This window comes from Magnolia sinica, chromosome 3, assembly GCF_029962835.1.
Source record: "Magnolia sinica isolate HGM2019 chromosome 3, MsV1, whole genome shotgun sequence".
Lineage (NCBI taxonomy): Eukaryota > Viridiplantae > Streptophyta > Magnoliopsida > Magnoliales > Magnoliaceae > Magnolia > Magnolia sinica.
The window spans coordinates 125,231,492-125,249,010 of record NC_080575.1 but is presented as its reverse complement, the minus strand read 5'-3'; the positions used below and the strand labels follow the sequence as shown (position 1 = coordinate 125,249,010).

At 39.1% G+C, this 17,519-nt stretch overlaps 1 protein-coding gene across 1 annotated transcript; it reads left to right on the top strand.

The window, feature by feature from the left end:
• Positions 1-3,175: 3,175 nt before the first annotated feature.
• Positions 3,176-13,599, top strand: LOC131241173 (uncharacterized). The gene is made up of 5 exons (XM_058239886.1): positions 3,176-3,352; positions 3,458-3,503; positions 3,604-3,710; positions 12,075-12,109; positions 13,289-13,599. The coding sequence occupies exons 2-5, from the start codon at positions 3,501-3,503 to the stop codon at positions 13,354-13,356; spliced, it is 213 nt and encodes a 70-aa protein (XP_058095869.1). The 5' UTR covers positions 3,176-3,352; positions 3,458-3,500; the 3' UTR covers positions 13,357-13,599.
• The last annotated feature ends 3,920 nt before the right edge of the window (positions 13,600-17,519 follow it).

The following is a 17,519-nucleotide window of genomic DNA, read 5'->3' as shown; positions in this document are numbered from 1 at the left end:
CGTACTTGAATTGACGAAACTGATGTGTGGAGTGAATTATCCAGAGACATTGTAATAGGTCGCGCAAAGCGGATTGGCCCCACTTGGGGCTATAATCCGGCCAGACAAGATTCTGTGGAAGCTACTGTGATGTAAGGGTTTATACACGCTGTACATCCATTTTTATAAGTTATTTTGGGGCATGGACCCAAGTAGAGGCAAATTGAAGGCTTAGGGCCTCTTTGATTGCTCGGCTCAAGTGTAATTAGCGTGTAAATGGGTAATAACTATTCACATACGTAATTATCCATCTTTCTCAATAGGGATGTGGCAAGTAGAGCTGGGCATTTCATACCCGAACAGGTGGATCCAGCCCGATCAGACCCGATCCAACCTGATTCGAACAGAACCGATGGTCAAGATTGGTCGGGATCGGATAGTGTAATCTATATCCGAATTATTTTCGGGTCGAATTCGGATAATCCCTGTTCCGAACCGACCCGATCCGATTGGATCCAATTCGGACCGACCCGATCCGGACCGCATATATTAGAGTGTATGTGTGTGTGTGTGTGTGTTTCGTTTTTACTTTTACTGCCTAAGCTTTCGCCTCGGCGCCAAAAAATTCTGCCCAATGTACACTTAAGCTCGTCCCTATCACTCTATCTCTCTCCATCTTTCTATATCATAGATTTTCTCTTTATATTTGCTTCTCTATTTCGGTTGAAGAAGAAGGCGAGAAGGAGGTTTCGGAGCCTGGACTTTGCTGCTGGAGAGAGATAAACTGAGAAAGTTAGCAAGAATAAGGCGAGAAGCGGACGGACTCAAGTAACGTTAGCAAGTTTTATGGACTTGATCACGAGGTATGTGTTATATCCAAACCGTCCATCCAGTTGGCGAGCTCATTTTAATGCTTGAGACAAAAAATAAGACAAACCTAACCATCAACTAGACCACCCTGCAAACACTAGAGGGAGATTGAACGTCTGCCATTAAAACCCTTTTTAGGGTTATAGGAATATGAAATTTGTTTTTTCTCTTCAAGCATGTGCTTGTGCCCTTATGAAATATGTTTTTTCAGGTACTTGAGACCTCATAAACAGATTGGATGTAAAATAAACGTTATGGTGGGCCTTACAAATTTTTTAACGGTGAAAATCATGATATCTGCTACTATTTATGGTGTGGTCCACGTGATCTTTGGATATGATTCATTTTTTGGATAATGCTCCGAAATGATCTCTAAAAATAGATGAACGGTGAAGATATAGTAAACACGTCATTGTGGCCCATGTAACGTGTATCTCCTTTGAACCGTTCGTACAACTTGGAGCTCAAGGCACGTCAGTGCTTGTTTCGCAAGACACGTACTTAGATCAGCTAGGTAGGCTAGCTGGTGCTAGCTACAGAGCAAACAAGGTACACCCGCCTGTGGCTGATGGTCGGTGCTCTGTGGCCCCCACCATGATGTATGTGTTTCATCCATTTTTACAACTCATTTTAGGGCTTGATAAAAAAAAAGTATAAGGATATAAATCTTACATGGCCCACACCACAACAAAACAATAATTAATGGATATTCACCATTAAAAGCCTCCAAAGGCCCACTGTACTGTTTATTTGAAATCCAATCGGTTAATTTGGTCATAAAGACCCAGATGAAGGGAAACAATAAATATAAGCTTGATCCAAAACTTTTATTACCCCTAAAAAGTTTTTAACGGTCAAAATTTACTCAACACTGTTTCCTATAATGTGGTCCGCTTAAGATTGAGATATAGTTTTTTTTTTTTTTTTTTCATATCATAAAATGATATATAAAAATAGATGGACGGCATGGATGACACACATACATCATGTTGGGCCCCACAGAACATTGAACACTATACTTTGGAGTTATGAAACTTCTCTAAGAAGCCTCTGTAACGTAAAGCTGCTTCAAGAAGCTATCTGGTGTAAAGCTTCTTCGAGAAGCTAAGCGTCTGTTTTATCCTACTGAGTTAATTATGTGGGGCTCATTTTGAGCTTTTTTTGGTTTATCCACATCATCCATCAATTCTTTATTCAAACGTTACTCAATCCGATCCGACTCAGTTTTCCTAACCGAGTCGGAGTCGGATCGATTCAAACCAGCAATGATTAGGATCTGTTCGAGTTAAATGACTCGGATCCAGTCCCGAATTTGATCGAGTTCAGGTCAAGATCTACAGATTTCGAACCTGATCGGGTTGGACCAAATCCGATCCTACTCGGGCCGACGCCCCGCTCTAGTGGCAAGTTACTTTTTTAACACTTTAAGTCGAAAAATTTACAACATCAATGTGGGGCTCATTGTGATGTATGTTACATATCCACGCTGCTCATTTGTTATGCCAATTGAATGTATGGCATGAGCAAAAAAATGAGACAGATCCAAAGCTCAAGTGGACCACACCACAGGAAACAACGGGAATCGAATACCCACCATTAAAAACTTCTCAGGGCCTTTAAAAGTTATAGATTAAGCTGATATTTGTGTCTTCCCCTTATCCATGTATGTGTGACCTTATGAACGGGTTAGATGATGAAAAAATCTTCATGTGGGCCTAGTGAAGAAAACAACTTTCAATGGTGGATGAATTAAGGCTACCGTTTCCTTTCGTGTGGGCCATTTGAGTGTTGGATCTGCTTGGTTTTTTGTTTCATCATTCAAAATGTTACAATAAAATAGATGGACGGTGTGGATATATCATATACATTACGGTAGGGTCCAAATATTTAAGTCAACACTTTTATTTTGATTTTATAGGTAAAATCACTCTCATATTTTCAAACCTGGTGAAAAAGAATAACTTATTTAGCACGTATCATGGAAAATCAAACCGGTCCTCAATTGAACCACACCGCAGCAAGCAGTGGGGATTGAATTCCTACCGTTGAAACTTCTTAGGGCCTACCATGATTTTTACTTTCCATCCAATAATAAGGTCACATAGACCTTTACCATGGGAAAACATAAATACTAACTTGATCCAAAACTTTCGTGCCTCCGTGGTGTTTTCAACGGTAAGCTTTCGATGCCCACCAATTTCCTGTGGTGTAGCCCACTCGAGCATTCAATATGCCTCCAAATTTGGGTCCATGCCATACATCACAGTGGCCCCACAGATCCGCCGACAGGACCGCCATCTCTCCCGGCTAGGTCCTGGTGCGGGTAGTAGCCCACTCGCGCCCCTGCTCAATGGAACAACCATCAGACGCCTCAGGCGCAAGTTAGCAAAACCCTCCGGAAAGATTCTTTCATTCGCTTTTTCCCCAGCGTTCAAAAACAGCGAAACGAGAAAAAGAAAATAACAAATCTCAGAAACCCTAGCTCAAAAATCACTTCCACAAGGTATTCGTTTCATCTCAATACGTTTTCTGCCCTTTCTCCATGTAAATCTCTCTAGATCGTGCAGCAGCAGAATCCGACTCTTGTATTTTGTTTTTTCTGTCACAGGTCCAAAGGAAGAAGGAAACGCTTGCAGCAGCAGAATCGGATCATGGTAAGAGATAGAATTTCCATTGGAAAGAAATCTCCATGAATTCACACAACAGAACGTAATTTTCTCACATCACATCTCGTTCTTGCCTGAATTTCTGCAGTCTGCGCTTTTCAATTTCCATTCATTTCTGACGGTGGTGCTGCTAGTAATCTGCACCTGCACCTATGTCAAGATGCAGTTTCCGACCATCCTCGAACAGAAGACTGGGTATCCCCTCCCTCTATCTCTGTCTACCCATATGTCTCCTGCAGTAGCGATCTTAGCTTCTCTTTCTAGAATTTAGAATCAGTTGGTGATCTAACTGTTCGTTAAAGTGTCAGATGATTCCTCTGTTGAGATCTTGTACAAATCTAGTTGTTCTTAGTAAATTGTGATTGGACATATCTATATTGTTGCTTTCTTAGTCATACCCGTGATCAAGGCAGCAGTGTTTTTAGTATCTTGCGATATCACTGATATATACCATGATATATTAGTTATCGCAGCTGAGCAATATGAAACCCAACTTCAATATCCTTTTTTCGTAGTATTGTGCAATATATTGGATGGTATCATCCTTTTTTCGTAGTATTGTGCAATATATTGGAAGGGATCATGATATACCGCGATATCGTGTGATATATCCACACTCCCCCTTTATAAATTCTTAATTTATCATGTGATGTATCTATACCGAGTTCGATATCAAAATGGGTTAAAATAAACCAGTGCTGTTTTGTTTGGAAAATCCTAAAAAATTCACAAAAATCAATTTCTTTTGCCAAAAAAGGAAAAAAGAAAAAAATCCCTCTTCTTTGTACATTGTAAGGTGATTTCGACTGGTCCACTCTAGTTTGTTGGAAGAAAATTTTTGAAATTTCTCCAAAATTGTGATCGGAAGCTTCTTGGGGCCTGATTTAAAAGGTGCGTATTTTTTAGTTTTGATTCTTTTTTTTTTTTCTTTTCATTTTTATATGTTGTAAGTAGTGTCAAATGGTAAGAAATCCATGATTTTTCATGTTTTTGCATGAAAAATTATGGATTTGGAGCTTCAATTTTGAGATTTGGGAGAGATGGGTCGAGTTGCGGAAAATTGAGGAAATTTTTTATTTTCCAATTTTTTCTCAAATTGGTTGCAATCTTAGTGTCCAAAAATTAATTCGGGGATCTTTTTTAGAAAAAAATAAAATTTTAATTAAAAATAATTAAAAATATAATATATTTTTTTTCAAAATCCACAGGTATATTTCTAGTTTTCTACTCTTCTGCTTTTGAATGTAATGATTGTGTTTCTATATGTGTCTTCTTATAGTTATAAATTATATGAATTGACTTTGAATATAGTTGCATCAGTTCAATCAGATAGAACATAGATTAGGACCTTATGCAAAGGAAACCTATTATGTGCACTTGTTTTTTTGTGAATTTATTTATTTCTAAGTGTGATTGGCCTTTTTTTTTATTTTTATTTTTAATAGTCCCTAAAGTTCCAATGAAAAATTTGACCAATTTTCCAATGTTTTCCCATGTTTCCCAACAACAACTATAAATTACGCGATACAACCAATATATCCCGTGCGATAATTGTTATGCATCCGTATCCCAAGGGTGCGATACATTACACAATAACGATGTGGAAAACATTGCAAGGTGGTGTTTGAAAGTCCAGACTTTTGGGGCAATGGGATCTTTTTTTCTTACATTACAAGGTAGGGCAATGCCCGAGTTTAGTGGAGAGCTGAGATTTAAAAATAAAATAATAAAAAAATCAAGGATTCACAAGGCAAGACCTTCACCTTTTTTTTTTTGTTTTTTGAAGATTAACATGTCAATTTATTAAGAAGGTGCCAAAACGGCACAAAGAATTACAACCTAAGAAAAATGCCTCAAGGGACCTTCACCAAAATTTTCACTTGAAAAGTTGGCAAAATGCCTCAAGGATTCACCTTAGTATCTTTATCTTGATTATTTACTTGAAAAGTGGGCAAAATGCCTCTAGTATAGGCATTTAAGTACCCTAAACTAGATTTTTTAACCTGAAAAGTGAGAAAAATGTCTTAAGATTGGAATTTAGGTGGCCTTCACTAAGAGTTTTATCTTGAATAGTGGGCAAAATGCTTCAAGGATAGGCATTTATGTGCCTTCACCAAGATTTTCACTCGAAAGGTTGGCAAAATGCCTTAGCAAATTGATTTTATTTTTATTTTTATTTTTTAAAAAAATTATCTTACCCAAAACTTTACTTGAAATTTTGTGAAAATGACTCGAGAATTGGCATTTTGGTGCCCTTACCTAAATTTTTAACTAGAAAAGTGGGCAAAGGACCTCAATGATGGATATTGAGATACCCTTGAATTTTATCTTGGGAAGTGGGGAAAATGACTCAAGGTTGGGCATTAGGTGCCCTTACTTAGTTTTTTTTTTTTTTAATTTGTTTATTTATTTATTTATTATTTATTTTTTTAAAGATGAAAATTGTATTGGGCTATAGCCAAAGAAAAAACAAAAATAGAAGGCCTACTAGCTTCATAGCTGGAAAAAGCCTTAAATGGTTATAGAACTATACTTAAAAAAAAATAAAATAAACATAAAAATTTAAGATGGAATTTTTATTGGGCTGCAGCTGAAGAAAAAACAAGAAAAGAAGGCCTACCAGTTTCATAGCTGGAAAAAGCCCCAAAAGGTCATAGAAATAGAAAACAACAATTAAGGGTCCCAATCCCTGAAATAAAGAAGAATTGTATTGAAGACCCCAGTAACCAACACACTCTTATTGCAAAAGCATCAATTATTCATTTCTCTCCATATAGCCCATAGAGAAGCTACCATGGATAGCCTCAATTTCTTTCTTCCTAATCTCCCACTGTCCGATGCATGCCAAAATACCTCAAAGATAGGCATTTAAGTGCCCTTACCCAAATTATTAACTAAAAAGTTTGGAAAATGCCATTAGTTTAGGCATTTAAGTACCTACCAAGATTTTTCAACTTGAAAATCGGGCAAAAAGACTTAAGGATTGGCATTTAGGTGCCCTTACCCAAAATTTTAACTCGAGGCATTTTCCCCTTTTTCCAAGATGAAATTCAGAGTAAGGGGTTGAAAATGCCAATCCATGAGGGTTTTTCCGGACTAGGTTTGCAGTTTGCTGAAGGCCTGGCATGGAGTTAAGTGTGGTAAACAAAGGTCTAAACTCTGGAAGATGTCCATCTTGGCTGTTTGGTGGGCTGTGTGGGAAGAAAGAAATGGGAGGTGTTTTAATGACATGTCGAAGTCAATAGAGGAAACGATTAGTAGGGTTATTCGCTTTATAGTTGAATGGGCTTTTGCTGTTGAAAAGCTTAAAGGTTGTAATTTGCTTTTTTTAGGGTGCAACTGACCGGCTATCTTGCTTTGCCTGATATACGTGGTTGTGGGTGGTTGCGTGTATCCGCAGGGATTAGCCTCACTTCAAAAAAGAGTTGGGGACACCTTGTGTCTTCAAAAAAAAAAACAAAAAACTGACCGGCTATCTTAGCTGGTCAGTCCCCTTTTTGTTTCTCTGTTTTTTCCTCTCTATAAAATTTCTCGTTATCTGTCAAATTTTTTTTTTTTAAAAATGAGGCATTTTGCCCACTTTTCTTGTTAAAAATATTGGTAAGGGTGACTAAATTCCTATCCTTGATGTATTTTGCCCACCTTTTAAGTTAAAAACATATAGGTATGGCCATGAAAATGCCAATGCTTGATGTATTTTGCCTACTTTCCAAGTTAAAAAACTTGGTAATAGCACTAAAATAGCAATCGTTTAGGCATTTTGCCCACGTTTTATGTTAGAATGTAAGTAATGTTACCTAAATTCCAATCCTTGGGTCATTTTTTTTTTCTCACTTTTCAAGTTAAAAATCCAAGGCACCTAAATGCTTATTCTTGGGGCATTTTATGCACTTTCCAAGTTATAAATCTAGGTAAGGCACCTAAAAATGCCCATTCTTGCAGCATATAGTCCACTTTCTAAGTTAAAATATGGATGCCGTTACTAAATGCTAATCTATAAGGCATTTTCCCCACTTTTTGGGTTAAAAATCTAGGTAAGGCTCCTAAATTCCCATCCTTAAGGCATTTTGTCAGCTCTCCAAAATAAAATCAACATAAAGGCACCTTAATGCCTATCTTTGTGGCATTTGCTTACTTTCTAAGTTAAAAATCTAGGCAAGGGTACCTAAATGTCGACTTGAGGCACTTTGCCCGCATTCCAGGTTAAAAATCATGGTGAGGGTGCCTAAAGGCCTATACTTGAGGCATTTGGCTGGCTTTTCAAGTTAAAAATCTGGGTAAGGACAACTAAATACATATCCTTGAGATTTTGTCTACTTTTAAGGTTGCAAATCTGGGTAAAGGCGCCAAAATGCCAATCTTTTAGGCATTTCCCCCACTTTTCAAGATAAAATTTTTGGTAAGGGCACCTAAATTCCTATCATTATGGCATTTTGCCCACATTCCAAGTTAAAAGTCTAGGTAAGAATGCCTAAATGCCTATCCTTGAGGCATTTTACTCAGACTCCGAGTTAAAAAAATCAAGTTAAGGGCGCCTAAATGCCTATTCTTGAGGCATTTTCCCACACTCCCAAGTTCAAAATCAAGTTAAGGGTGCCTAAATGCCTATCCTTGAGGCATTTGGCCCACCTATTCAAGTTAAAAATCTTGGCAAGTGCCTGTAAATGCTTGTCCTTTAGGCATTTTTGCATATTTTTCAAGTTAAAAGTTTGGGTGACGGATCTATGATTCAATCCTTGAGGCATTTTGCTCACATCTTCTCCTCATCTTGAAGATTGAGACTTATCTTTCAATCACTCTGCATGTTATCAGGCTGCCTGCTGTTGGTGCTTTGGTGATTAAAATTGGACATGGTTGCTCGGGCTAGATTTATATAGGCTTTTGAAAGTTGTCCGTGACAGCTTTTTTATTCTTCTTGGAGTTCTAATCCTTGGCAGCTTCGAGTGTGATGATTTCTCATTATTGCCCCCCCTTGTTTCCTCTTCCTCTCTCTCTCTCTCTCTCTCTCTCTCTCTCTCTCTCAAAAAAGGCTTTTTAGGTCCCATATGTAGTATGCCATGTCTGTTCCAACTTCCAACTAAACATGCATTTGAAGTAAACACGTGCACAAGCTTTTCATCTCCACACAAAATTGCCAATTCATGAGAGTTATGCTTATATTAGATGGTATTTGCAATTTTGCATTCTCACGGTTTTTAATAATTTCTAGTTCTAGATTGTTTTCATTGCAATACTTGCCAGGTTTCAAGAAACTCTTTCGACCATCGGATCCTTTTATCGTGTATTATGGATCTTGTAGACCATATGGGCCACTGTCTTAGTCATTTTGATGCATTTCATATTGACCAAGCTTTCTTTTTCACCACTTGGCCCAACTTGGGATGCCCTTTTTATCCAATACTCTCTCAGGTGCAAATCAGAAGAGAAAAATGACAAGCTTTTTAGGCATTTAGGTGGCCACCTGTAGCTTGCATTATGAGTTACTTTTAAGGGCTGTGTAAGGAGGCAAATAAGGTTATGGGCATGGTCTTGTGGTTGTTATGCAAACTTGGAGGTTGGAACAGCAAGCTTGTGCTCTATCTGTTCTGAGTTGTACCCGTGATACATCACCATACATGCCAGCCAAAGGAAATGTCCAGCTCTGTACCATTCACAAAAGGATTTGGCTCGAGGAGGCAAGACAGGATATGAAGGCCTTGACACTTTACTGAGTATAGGGCCATAGAGGACTGGTGAAACAAGATTGGCAAAGATCACCCCTAGTAGCTGGGACAAAGGCTATAATTCAAAATGAATAAAGAAACAAATAAAATGAGAAGATGGGGCAAGGTATGATGGCAGTGATACTGCCATTATATCTACCATACACACTTCTAGGGAACCAAAGGCCAATATGTAGTTTTTGATGTACGCCCGAGGCCCACTGTTTGGTCCAACATGTGCCGATTTTGGGCTCATTGTTGCAAGATTTGGGGCCTAAACGATTGAGATCACATTTACCATTTTTGAAAGAAAAGGGGCTGATTGGGAAGATGTGATTAAAGATTTTGGGGTATTTAGTATATTTGTTTTTGTTATTTTAGGATTAGATGATGATGATGATGATGTTTTTGCTATTTTAGTCAAATCTTTGTTAGTGGTATTTAAAAAATAAATAAATTATACATGATTTGAAATCAATCTATTGTGGGATCTTCAGTAGGGATTCTCGGGGATTGTCTTTTGGGTTTTTCAAGTTTGTTGGTTTTCTTAAATTTTTAAAGAGAAGAAGTTTGAAGATAAATAGAGTTTTTCTCCCTCTAAACTCCAATATTCTTGGTGAGTATACACTTCATTTCTTTGCGATTCAGGCGTTGAGATCTCATTGACTTGATGACCAAGTTGCACCATTTAAGTGTTAGAGCGGGTGATCGTTTGAAAATTTTCAACTCCGCATCATCTCTTAATGACTTCGAAGGGGGTGACATAAGAAGAGTTTGTGCAAGTAACCCAATTGATCTACACACATATGGAGCAAGTAGATCAACTCATGCATACGGTAGGAAATCTCACTAATCAAGTGGAAGAGGTCTAGTGTGGAGGGAATTCGAAGATTGAAGTTGCAGCACATAGACACATAAAGGTTCCTGCCAAGGTCCTAACCAACAATGGGCAGCCCGGGCCAATGAAGACACCAATAATTGAATCATTTGATTGTTGGAATGTGATAGAGAGCCTGAAATTAAAGTGAAAATTTTGGAATTCCATGTTGTTTGCATGTGTTGACGATTCCATTGGTTGGCTAAGTAGAGTGGAAAAGTGTTTCAAGGAAATCACAAAAAATCGGAATGTTAAATTAGTAGCAATGAAGTTTTTCAGTTACACGACGTCTATGAGATCGTGTTGCCAAATGACTTGGATATCTCATTGACTATCAGTGTGGTAGATTTGTTTGAGTACCGTGATGAGGTTTCTGGTGTGCAAAATGAAGTTATTGTTGATATGGATAACTCCCGTAGAAAAAGGATTAATTTTTTTTTTTTTTTTTTGAAAGATAAGCAAGTTTATTGAGAGGGAAAGAACTTGCCAAAATGAGGAGTGAAAGCTCTACAAAAAAGAAGGAAAGAGAACAGGGGGGAAAAAACCAACAAAAAAGAAAAGAGGGAGAGAGAACAAAGGCCACACCCCTTGCCACACCCCAAATAACCTAAAAAACCAGCAAATTACTTACACTTGATGAGGCTAATATAAGCAATACTTGTTGAAATGGAAGAACATGCTCTATTTTGAATGCATATGGATCACGAGCAACAAATTGAAAAGATCGAATTCGGACCTTTACTACTTGTATGATGTGTCAAACCTGCTGGAGTCGAGTTCTTTCCAACTTGGGGTAAATGATGTAGGCCCACGGCACACCATAAGGCCCAACATGTGTTGATTTTGGGTTGTTTGTTGCAAGATTTGGAACCTAAATGTTAGAGATTACATTTACCATTTTTGGAGTGGAAGATATGATTGAAGATTGGGGGTATTTAGTAGATTTATTTATGCTATTTTAGGCAAAATTTTGTTTGTGGGATTTTTATTATCTTAAGTAAATTATAGATTAATTTGAAGTCAATCTCATATTTGGAGGATCTTCATCAAAAGATTCATAGGGATTTTCTTTAGGGTATTTGAAAAGGTTGGTGGTGTAGGTGGTAGGGCATTCCACATTTTTTGAATTTGTGAGTTTTCTTTTAAGTATTGTAATAGAAGGAAAGAAAAAAAGAAGAAGAAGGAAGTTTGAATATCAATATCTTGAAAAATAAAAAAGGAAGTTTGAATATCAATAAAGTTATTTATCCCTCTTTATTCCAATATTTCTTGTGAGTATACACTTATTCACTTCTTTGCAATTCGGGCATCGAGATCTCATTGACTCGATAATTGAGTTGCACCGGTTTTCCTGGTTGGTCATTTTCAAGGTCTCTTTGTTATCTATTGGTTCAAATTAGTACATAAACATATTATTTTCATTGCAAAAATAACATGTTTCCAATTAGGGTGCAACTCGAGCAGGTTGGGTTGAGGGTCAACCTGACTCAACCAGAAATCAAGAGGACCCAACCAGCAACCTGACCCGACCTGAATTCCAACCTGAGTTGCCCAACCTGGATTCTTTTATATACTCAACCCGACCCAACCCAACCCAAGTACATGTAATTATTCCCAACCTGACCCAAATTTGCACAACCTGAATTCAACCTGATTTCAAATCAGGCTGGGTTCTTCTGACCAGAACCCTACCCAAGGACCTTGAGAACCTGACCCAACCCACCTGAACTCACACTGGGTAAATTGGGTTCAGTTTGACCCAAACCCAAGTTGCGGACCCATTTCCAGTGATGGGTGCATACGGTATCTGTTGCATTGATATATCAAAATGGAGAATGGCGAAGTTCTCAACATGCATGTGTTCTTGTCTAATGCTTCATTGGAATATCATATTCGCATTGTGTTTGTGTTCTAATCAAATTTAAATTTGTTGAAGTGTGCATAAAGTTTTTTGTCCTTAAGAAGTTTAATCTCTGGCAGGTTTCGAGGTTTCTTTTGGAAAGCAGCCAGAATAGGTATGCTTTGAGACCCTCAAGTTTCTTGAATAATATATGGCACCATAAGAGTCATGCTTAATGCTGACTTTATTGCACGCAGCACTGCACATGTAAACCTCAGATGCAGCAACCTGGTACACCCTGTTTCTGCTTGAACTCGCACTTCAAACTCCCCACTCCTGCCGCCACTTTGTAGGATTACACATCATCACCATCTAAGCCTTATCCCAACTAATAGGGGTTGGCTACATGAATCCTATTCCACCATTCCACCCTACTGATTGACAGGATTCATGATAAAAGCGGGCATTATGCATGCGAACATTTTAAAAATATTCTCTTCCCTGGTCCTGCACCCAAATCTACTGCCACTTTCCTGCATGTTTTGTATCACCACCAAGTTTTGAAATACATGTGTTGCATAATGTATCGTTTCACCACTGATATGTATGCATTGCCCCATATTGCCTCGCATTGGGCTGTTTTGGGCCGATTCATAGCGGATACACCTGTATTGGTCATGGGCGATTTCCTGAATGTATCAGGCAATACGTACTGGTTTTGGATGATACTTTAAACCTTGATAATCACAATATTAAGTCTAGATGACATTTTTATAAATACAGCCTCAGATAACATGTTAGGGCCCGTTTGGCCGGGTGGAATGGAAGGGATTGAATGGTATTAGGGTGGATGGCTTGGATTTCTAGGTAATGATGGGGTTGTCAGTGGATTGTCTTGAGATCCATGGGATTGCTATATCCCTGGATTCCTATATCCAGTCTGTTTGGCACGCCTGGCCAATCCCGGGATTAAACCTTGCCATCCCTTCGAATCCCTCAACCAAACAAGTCACAGGCAAATTTGAACGGATTAGGGTGGATTGGATGGGATTTAAAGGTAAGGATGGTGTTGTCAGTGGATTGTCTTGCGATCCATGGGATTGGGATCAGATCACCGACTCTGTTTGGCACGCCCGGCCAATCCCGGGATTTAACTTCCAATCCCTTCCAATACCATCCAGTCCCTTCCAATCCGACCGGCCAAACGGGCCCTTAAGGTACATACAGTCTTAAATCAGGATCTCTTTGCGAAGGAAGCATACAACTGTCTGAAAGTGCTGTGTAATCCATTTTCTTAGTAATGGTTTATTCATGCGTGTATATATGTTGAGAAATCCTTGCATTGCTGAATCAGGTGAGCGGTTGAGTCCCTGGGTGGCCATGGGGTGCTTTGCAATGGGCATATCTATCATTGTCTTTTGAGAACTGAAGGTGTTTGTTTAGTTCAATCATTTCTCGATCGGTGGCACAGCAAGCAATTTACACCTTCAAGGTCTTAGGCTCAACGTTCTCCCATGTCTTGTGTGATATAAGGATATGATAATTGTCAGTTCGGGTCCGGTGATAGAGGATGGATGTTGTGTGGTCGCCTTGTATCCAGTGGCTTCTCTTTATTGCTGATGACAGCTGCTAACGATTTTTTAAAAATCTTTTTTGGATTGTAAACTGCTAACACTACTAACTAGGGGTGGTTTCTATTTTTTTAACCAGAGATATTTTGGAGTGAATAATTCCTTTGTGGCCCCATAAGTAGGGCTGTTAATGGTTATCTGGACCCATGGGTACCCAATGGACCTGACCCGATTTTAACTTGTTGCAGTCCCCTTTTTTGCATCTGCCAAGAAATCTGGTCAGGTTTGTGACTCACCTTTTGGACCCGGTTAAAAATTGGGTCTAGTCAGATTTGGCTTGGGACCCCGTTAAAGTTGGGTGTGGTCCAGTTAGTTTTAATAGTAAAATTATATATATTTAACATATATTGATTATTCTAGCAAAAGAAATGAGGCTTTGGAGCCACTCACATGTAAGGGAGCCCTTTTACACACCATGCACGTCAAAGTGGCACAACTGTGTGTGATCTATTGCACCCATTGGGTTGGCCCAACCATGTAAAAGCTTTTATTTGTCCGGAACCCAACTCAGAACCTAGATCCAAAGTCCTGATGAGTACCCAGCAGAACCCACTCAGAACTGGGTCTGGGTCTACAAGAACTGGACCAAGCATCCAAAATGACTCGGATCTGGCAAGATCTGAAACCCAGTTAGCCTAGGTACGGGTACTATAGGACCTGACCCGATCCCCTGACCCGTTGACAGCCCTTCCCACTAGGTAGGGGACAAAGGGTCAATTAGGAAGATTTCATGAAGGTGAGGAGGGCTGAGCGCTTCACCCTCCATTAACAATCCTACAGCCTATGTTGAAGATACATCACTTGGAAGGGCAAAAGAGGGCAATACACTGGCTCCATGGATTTTCCTTTTACTTCTTTTAACAGTAAGAACTGTGTTAGCCTGCCTATGTGTAGTCACACGGGGTTGCTTACAATTAACTGAGCACCACGTGGGGGAGAATGTGCATGAGATGCATGCTGTCTATCAGGTGAACTGCCTCATGGTCAAAGACCAAAAATTGGATTGGTCCATAACTCAGGTAGGCCATAAAGTAAGAGTTGGGATGGGACTCCCCCATTAGTTGTGTATGGGGCCACTATTTGCCATCCAATACAATCCAAATCGTATGAATCTTCTCACCAAGATGAACCTACTAGCTAGAAATCATATTATTCTAAAACTCAGGTGGACCACACCATATAAAATTCACTTTAATATGGTGACGTCCACCTGAGTTTTCGATCAATCCAATGTTCCGGATCAAGGCCTAACGTGGGGTGGTGCACCTGATTGATGGGGGTGAATCTCATCCACATGAAGTCATCCATCCACTGCTAATAGTCAATGCCCCCTGTATGACTGTGTGCAGTCACGCCAGCGCTTCTCTTTTTCAAGTGTCTTGAATTGCCATTATTTGCTAAATCGTGGCACCTCTTCTTGGCAGAGCTTTTCTAGTGAGGTCCCACCGCCTGATCATCCAGACCATTACTAGAAGGTTTCCTGTATATAGCCTATGTCAAGAAAATCTCAGTGATCGAGGATCCTCACTGTCCGATGATAAGGTGATTTAGAAACTGCTATTGTTTGACGGTTGGTTCGAACTTGCATTGTATGGACAGTTACATCTTGAGTGAGAGATTTTTTCTAATGTTGCCCATTAACATTGGGACCTTATGTACAAAAGGTTTGTAGCATAATACAGTGAGGCTGGAGGGGTGAGCACTAAGCTGCTTGGGCAATCCCTGTTAGCATTCCTCTACGGGTGTGTAAATCCAGGCTGTCCAAATCACGGGCCTATTAGGGACTGATTACCTTCAGACAATCACAATAATCAAACTGTCTTGAACCGTCTGATTTTGCTCACTGATTTTGAACTGTTGACCACTGCCTTTTTTAAAACCGTGCATAGATGGCCACAATTAGATTATTCGGAATCTTTGGATTTTATGTTGTTTGATTTCTGGTCACTCCATGGAGATACGATTTGGATTTATATACAAATATGGGACGTGCATGGTGAAGGAGTTGCCACCATTTACTAACCTTTGGCCAAAGAGATTGTGACGGATTCGTTTTATCAAGGCGAGTTTATATTGTGTTTCGGGCGCTGCGCTGATATAGATTGGCTTGAGCATGTGATAGTGGTCCATGGATTGGGTGGACCCGATTTTGAAGCTTGATTAAAAGATGGGGCTGGGCGTGGGAATTTTAATTTTGTTTTTCTTTTTATTTATTAAGGCCTGATCCAAGGACTCGCACAGACCCATTTGTGATCTTAATGGGCAGGCTTGGACATTTCTGTATGGAACGAAGATAGCTTTCAGAAAATTCCTGAAGAAAAGGAATGTGTCTATTGATCCAAATTAGAATTTGATACTCATGTAATCAACCACAGTATAATGCATCTAAGAATCTAACTCAGTTAGACATGGCATGTCAAAGTCCTGCTTATTGCATGGAGTGGGCGTGGGCCCTACTTTTTTTTGGCCCAATTGATGATCTGGTTTCAGTTGGGCTTGTGCTGATCCTCGTCCTACCAGACTGGACGTTGCCGATAGTTTTGATTATATATTTGTAGATGCAAAAATTCCTTTGCCCTCTGTAGCTTTGCATGGAGCGTGAATTGCACAATCGCCAATTGATGAAAATTGCCATTGAACGGTCGTTCCTTGAGCAAGTGGCAGGCCCCACTCAACTCATTGTCACCATCTGATCATGAGAGGGTGGTGAATTATCCATTTAATTACATCTGTTAGTTGGTAAAATGCAAGACCACCTCGTCTTGAGCGGGCATTCTAGGCAATGTATCACCATACAATTATGAGGAAAACTTTGATACTCTGTCTGAGTGTGTTGGTTGATACGCAGGCAATAGGAAATTGTACATGTGACCACATATATGTTAATTAAATTAAACTCATTTGTGAATATAAACTGGCAATGATTTGATTCCCTGTCTGATTGGTGGGAATTCGTGATGGTCAAGATGAAATAGTCGCAGTTGTAATTCAATAAAATAAAATAAAATAATTAAATGGAGGTTAGGATCCTTCAATCAATCTGAATTTTAGACTACAGCCCATTTCCATTGTGTCTTGCAATTTGGACTGTTTAATGCCATTTATATTTGCCACATGAACAATTTGAGAGTCTATCTTGTCCTGCTATTTGGACAGCTTAATTTGAGTTAAGGTTTGCAACCATTAAACACATCCAATTGTGACCATCATTTAGTGGACCATTAAACTAAAACATTGCATTAATTTGATTATTTGAAGAGTATGTCTAAGGATGGTTTAGTGAAAAATATCTTATGATATGAATTTGCCAAAAAATACACCTCCCAACCACAGGTTAGGATTTCGCGGACAAATATAATATTTTATATTGACCCATCTATAATGGATTTTTCATTTTGGAGGGGTTAAACCGACGAAAAAAAAAACTTGTTTTACAACTGCCATGCCCCACCTATTATCAATTTGATAATAAGTCCTCTCTTGTCATTTTCAGAGGACACCAACCATACCTGCAAATGCATTACATCACATGGAGGTTGCAAAAAGGCATATCAACTCACGACAATTAACAAAGGCGGGTGCTTTAATCATTAAAATATGTTAACATCACAGACTCTTACATGAAACTAAAAGGCCGTGCAAGATCTAATTCGTTCATCAGGTTGCCCCACCATATTTTGGGGCAGAACATGATCCCATGTTGGTCAAACTAATAAAATAAAGAGGAAAGCACACGCCCCATGTGGCACATGTATAAGATTTTGGTCATTTATAGGGGATACCATAACAGGGTAGCCTACTTGAGTTTTGTACTGGGATTTTATTTTTTTTGAATTTTTAATTTTGGCAGGATAGATATGAGGCAATGCGATGGACGGGGTGGATGTTATTTTCCTTATCTCTCATTAGCTGCTCAGCCGTGGCATGTATACCTCCATGTAACTAACTGCCTTT

Excerpts from the sequence above, each read along its gene's own strand:
- LOC131241173 (XM_058239886.1), top strand. Across the intron at positions 3,711-12,074 it reads ATCCTCGAACAGAAGACTGG|GTTTCGAGGTTTCTTTTGGA; the intron begins GTATCCCCTCCC and ends AATCTCTGGCAG. Across the intron at positions 12,110-13,288 it reads TTGGAAAGCAGCCAGAATAG|GTGAGCGGTTGAGTCCCTGG; the intron begins GTATGCTTTGAG and ends TTGCTGAATCAG.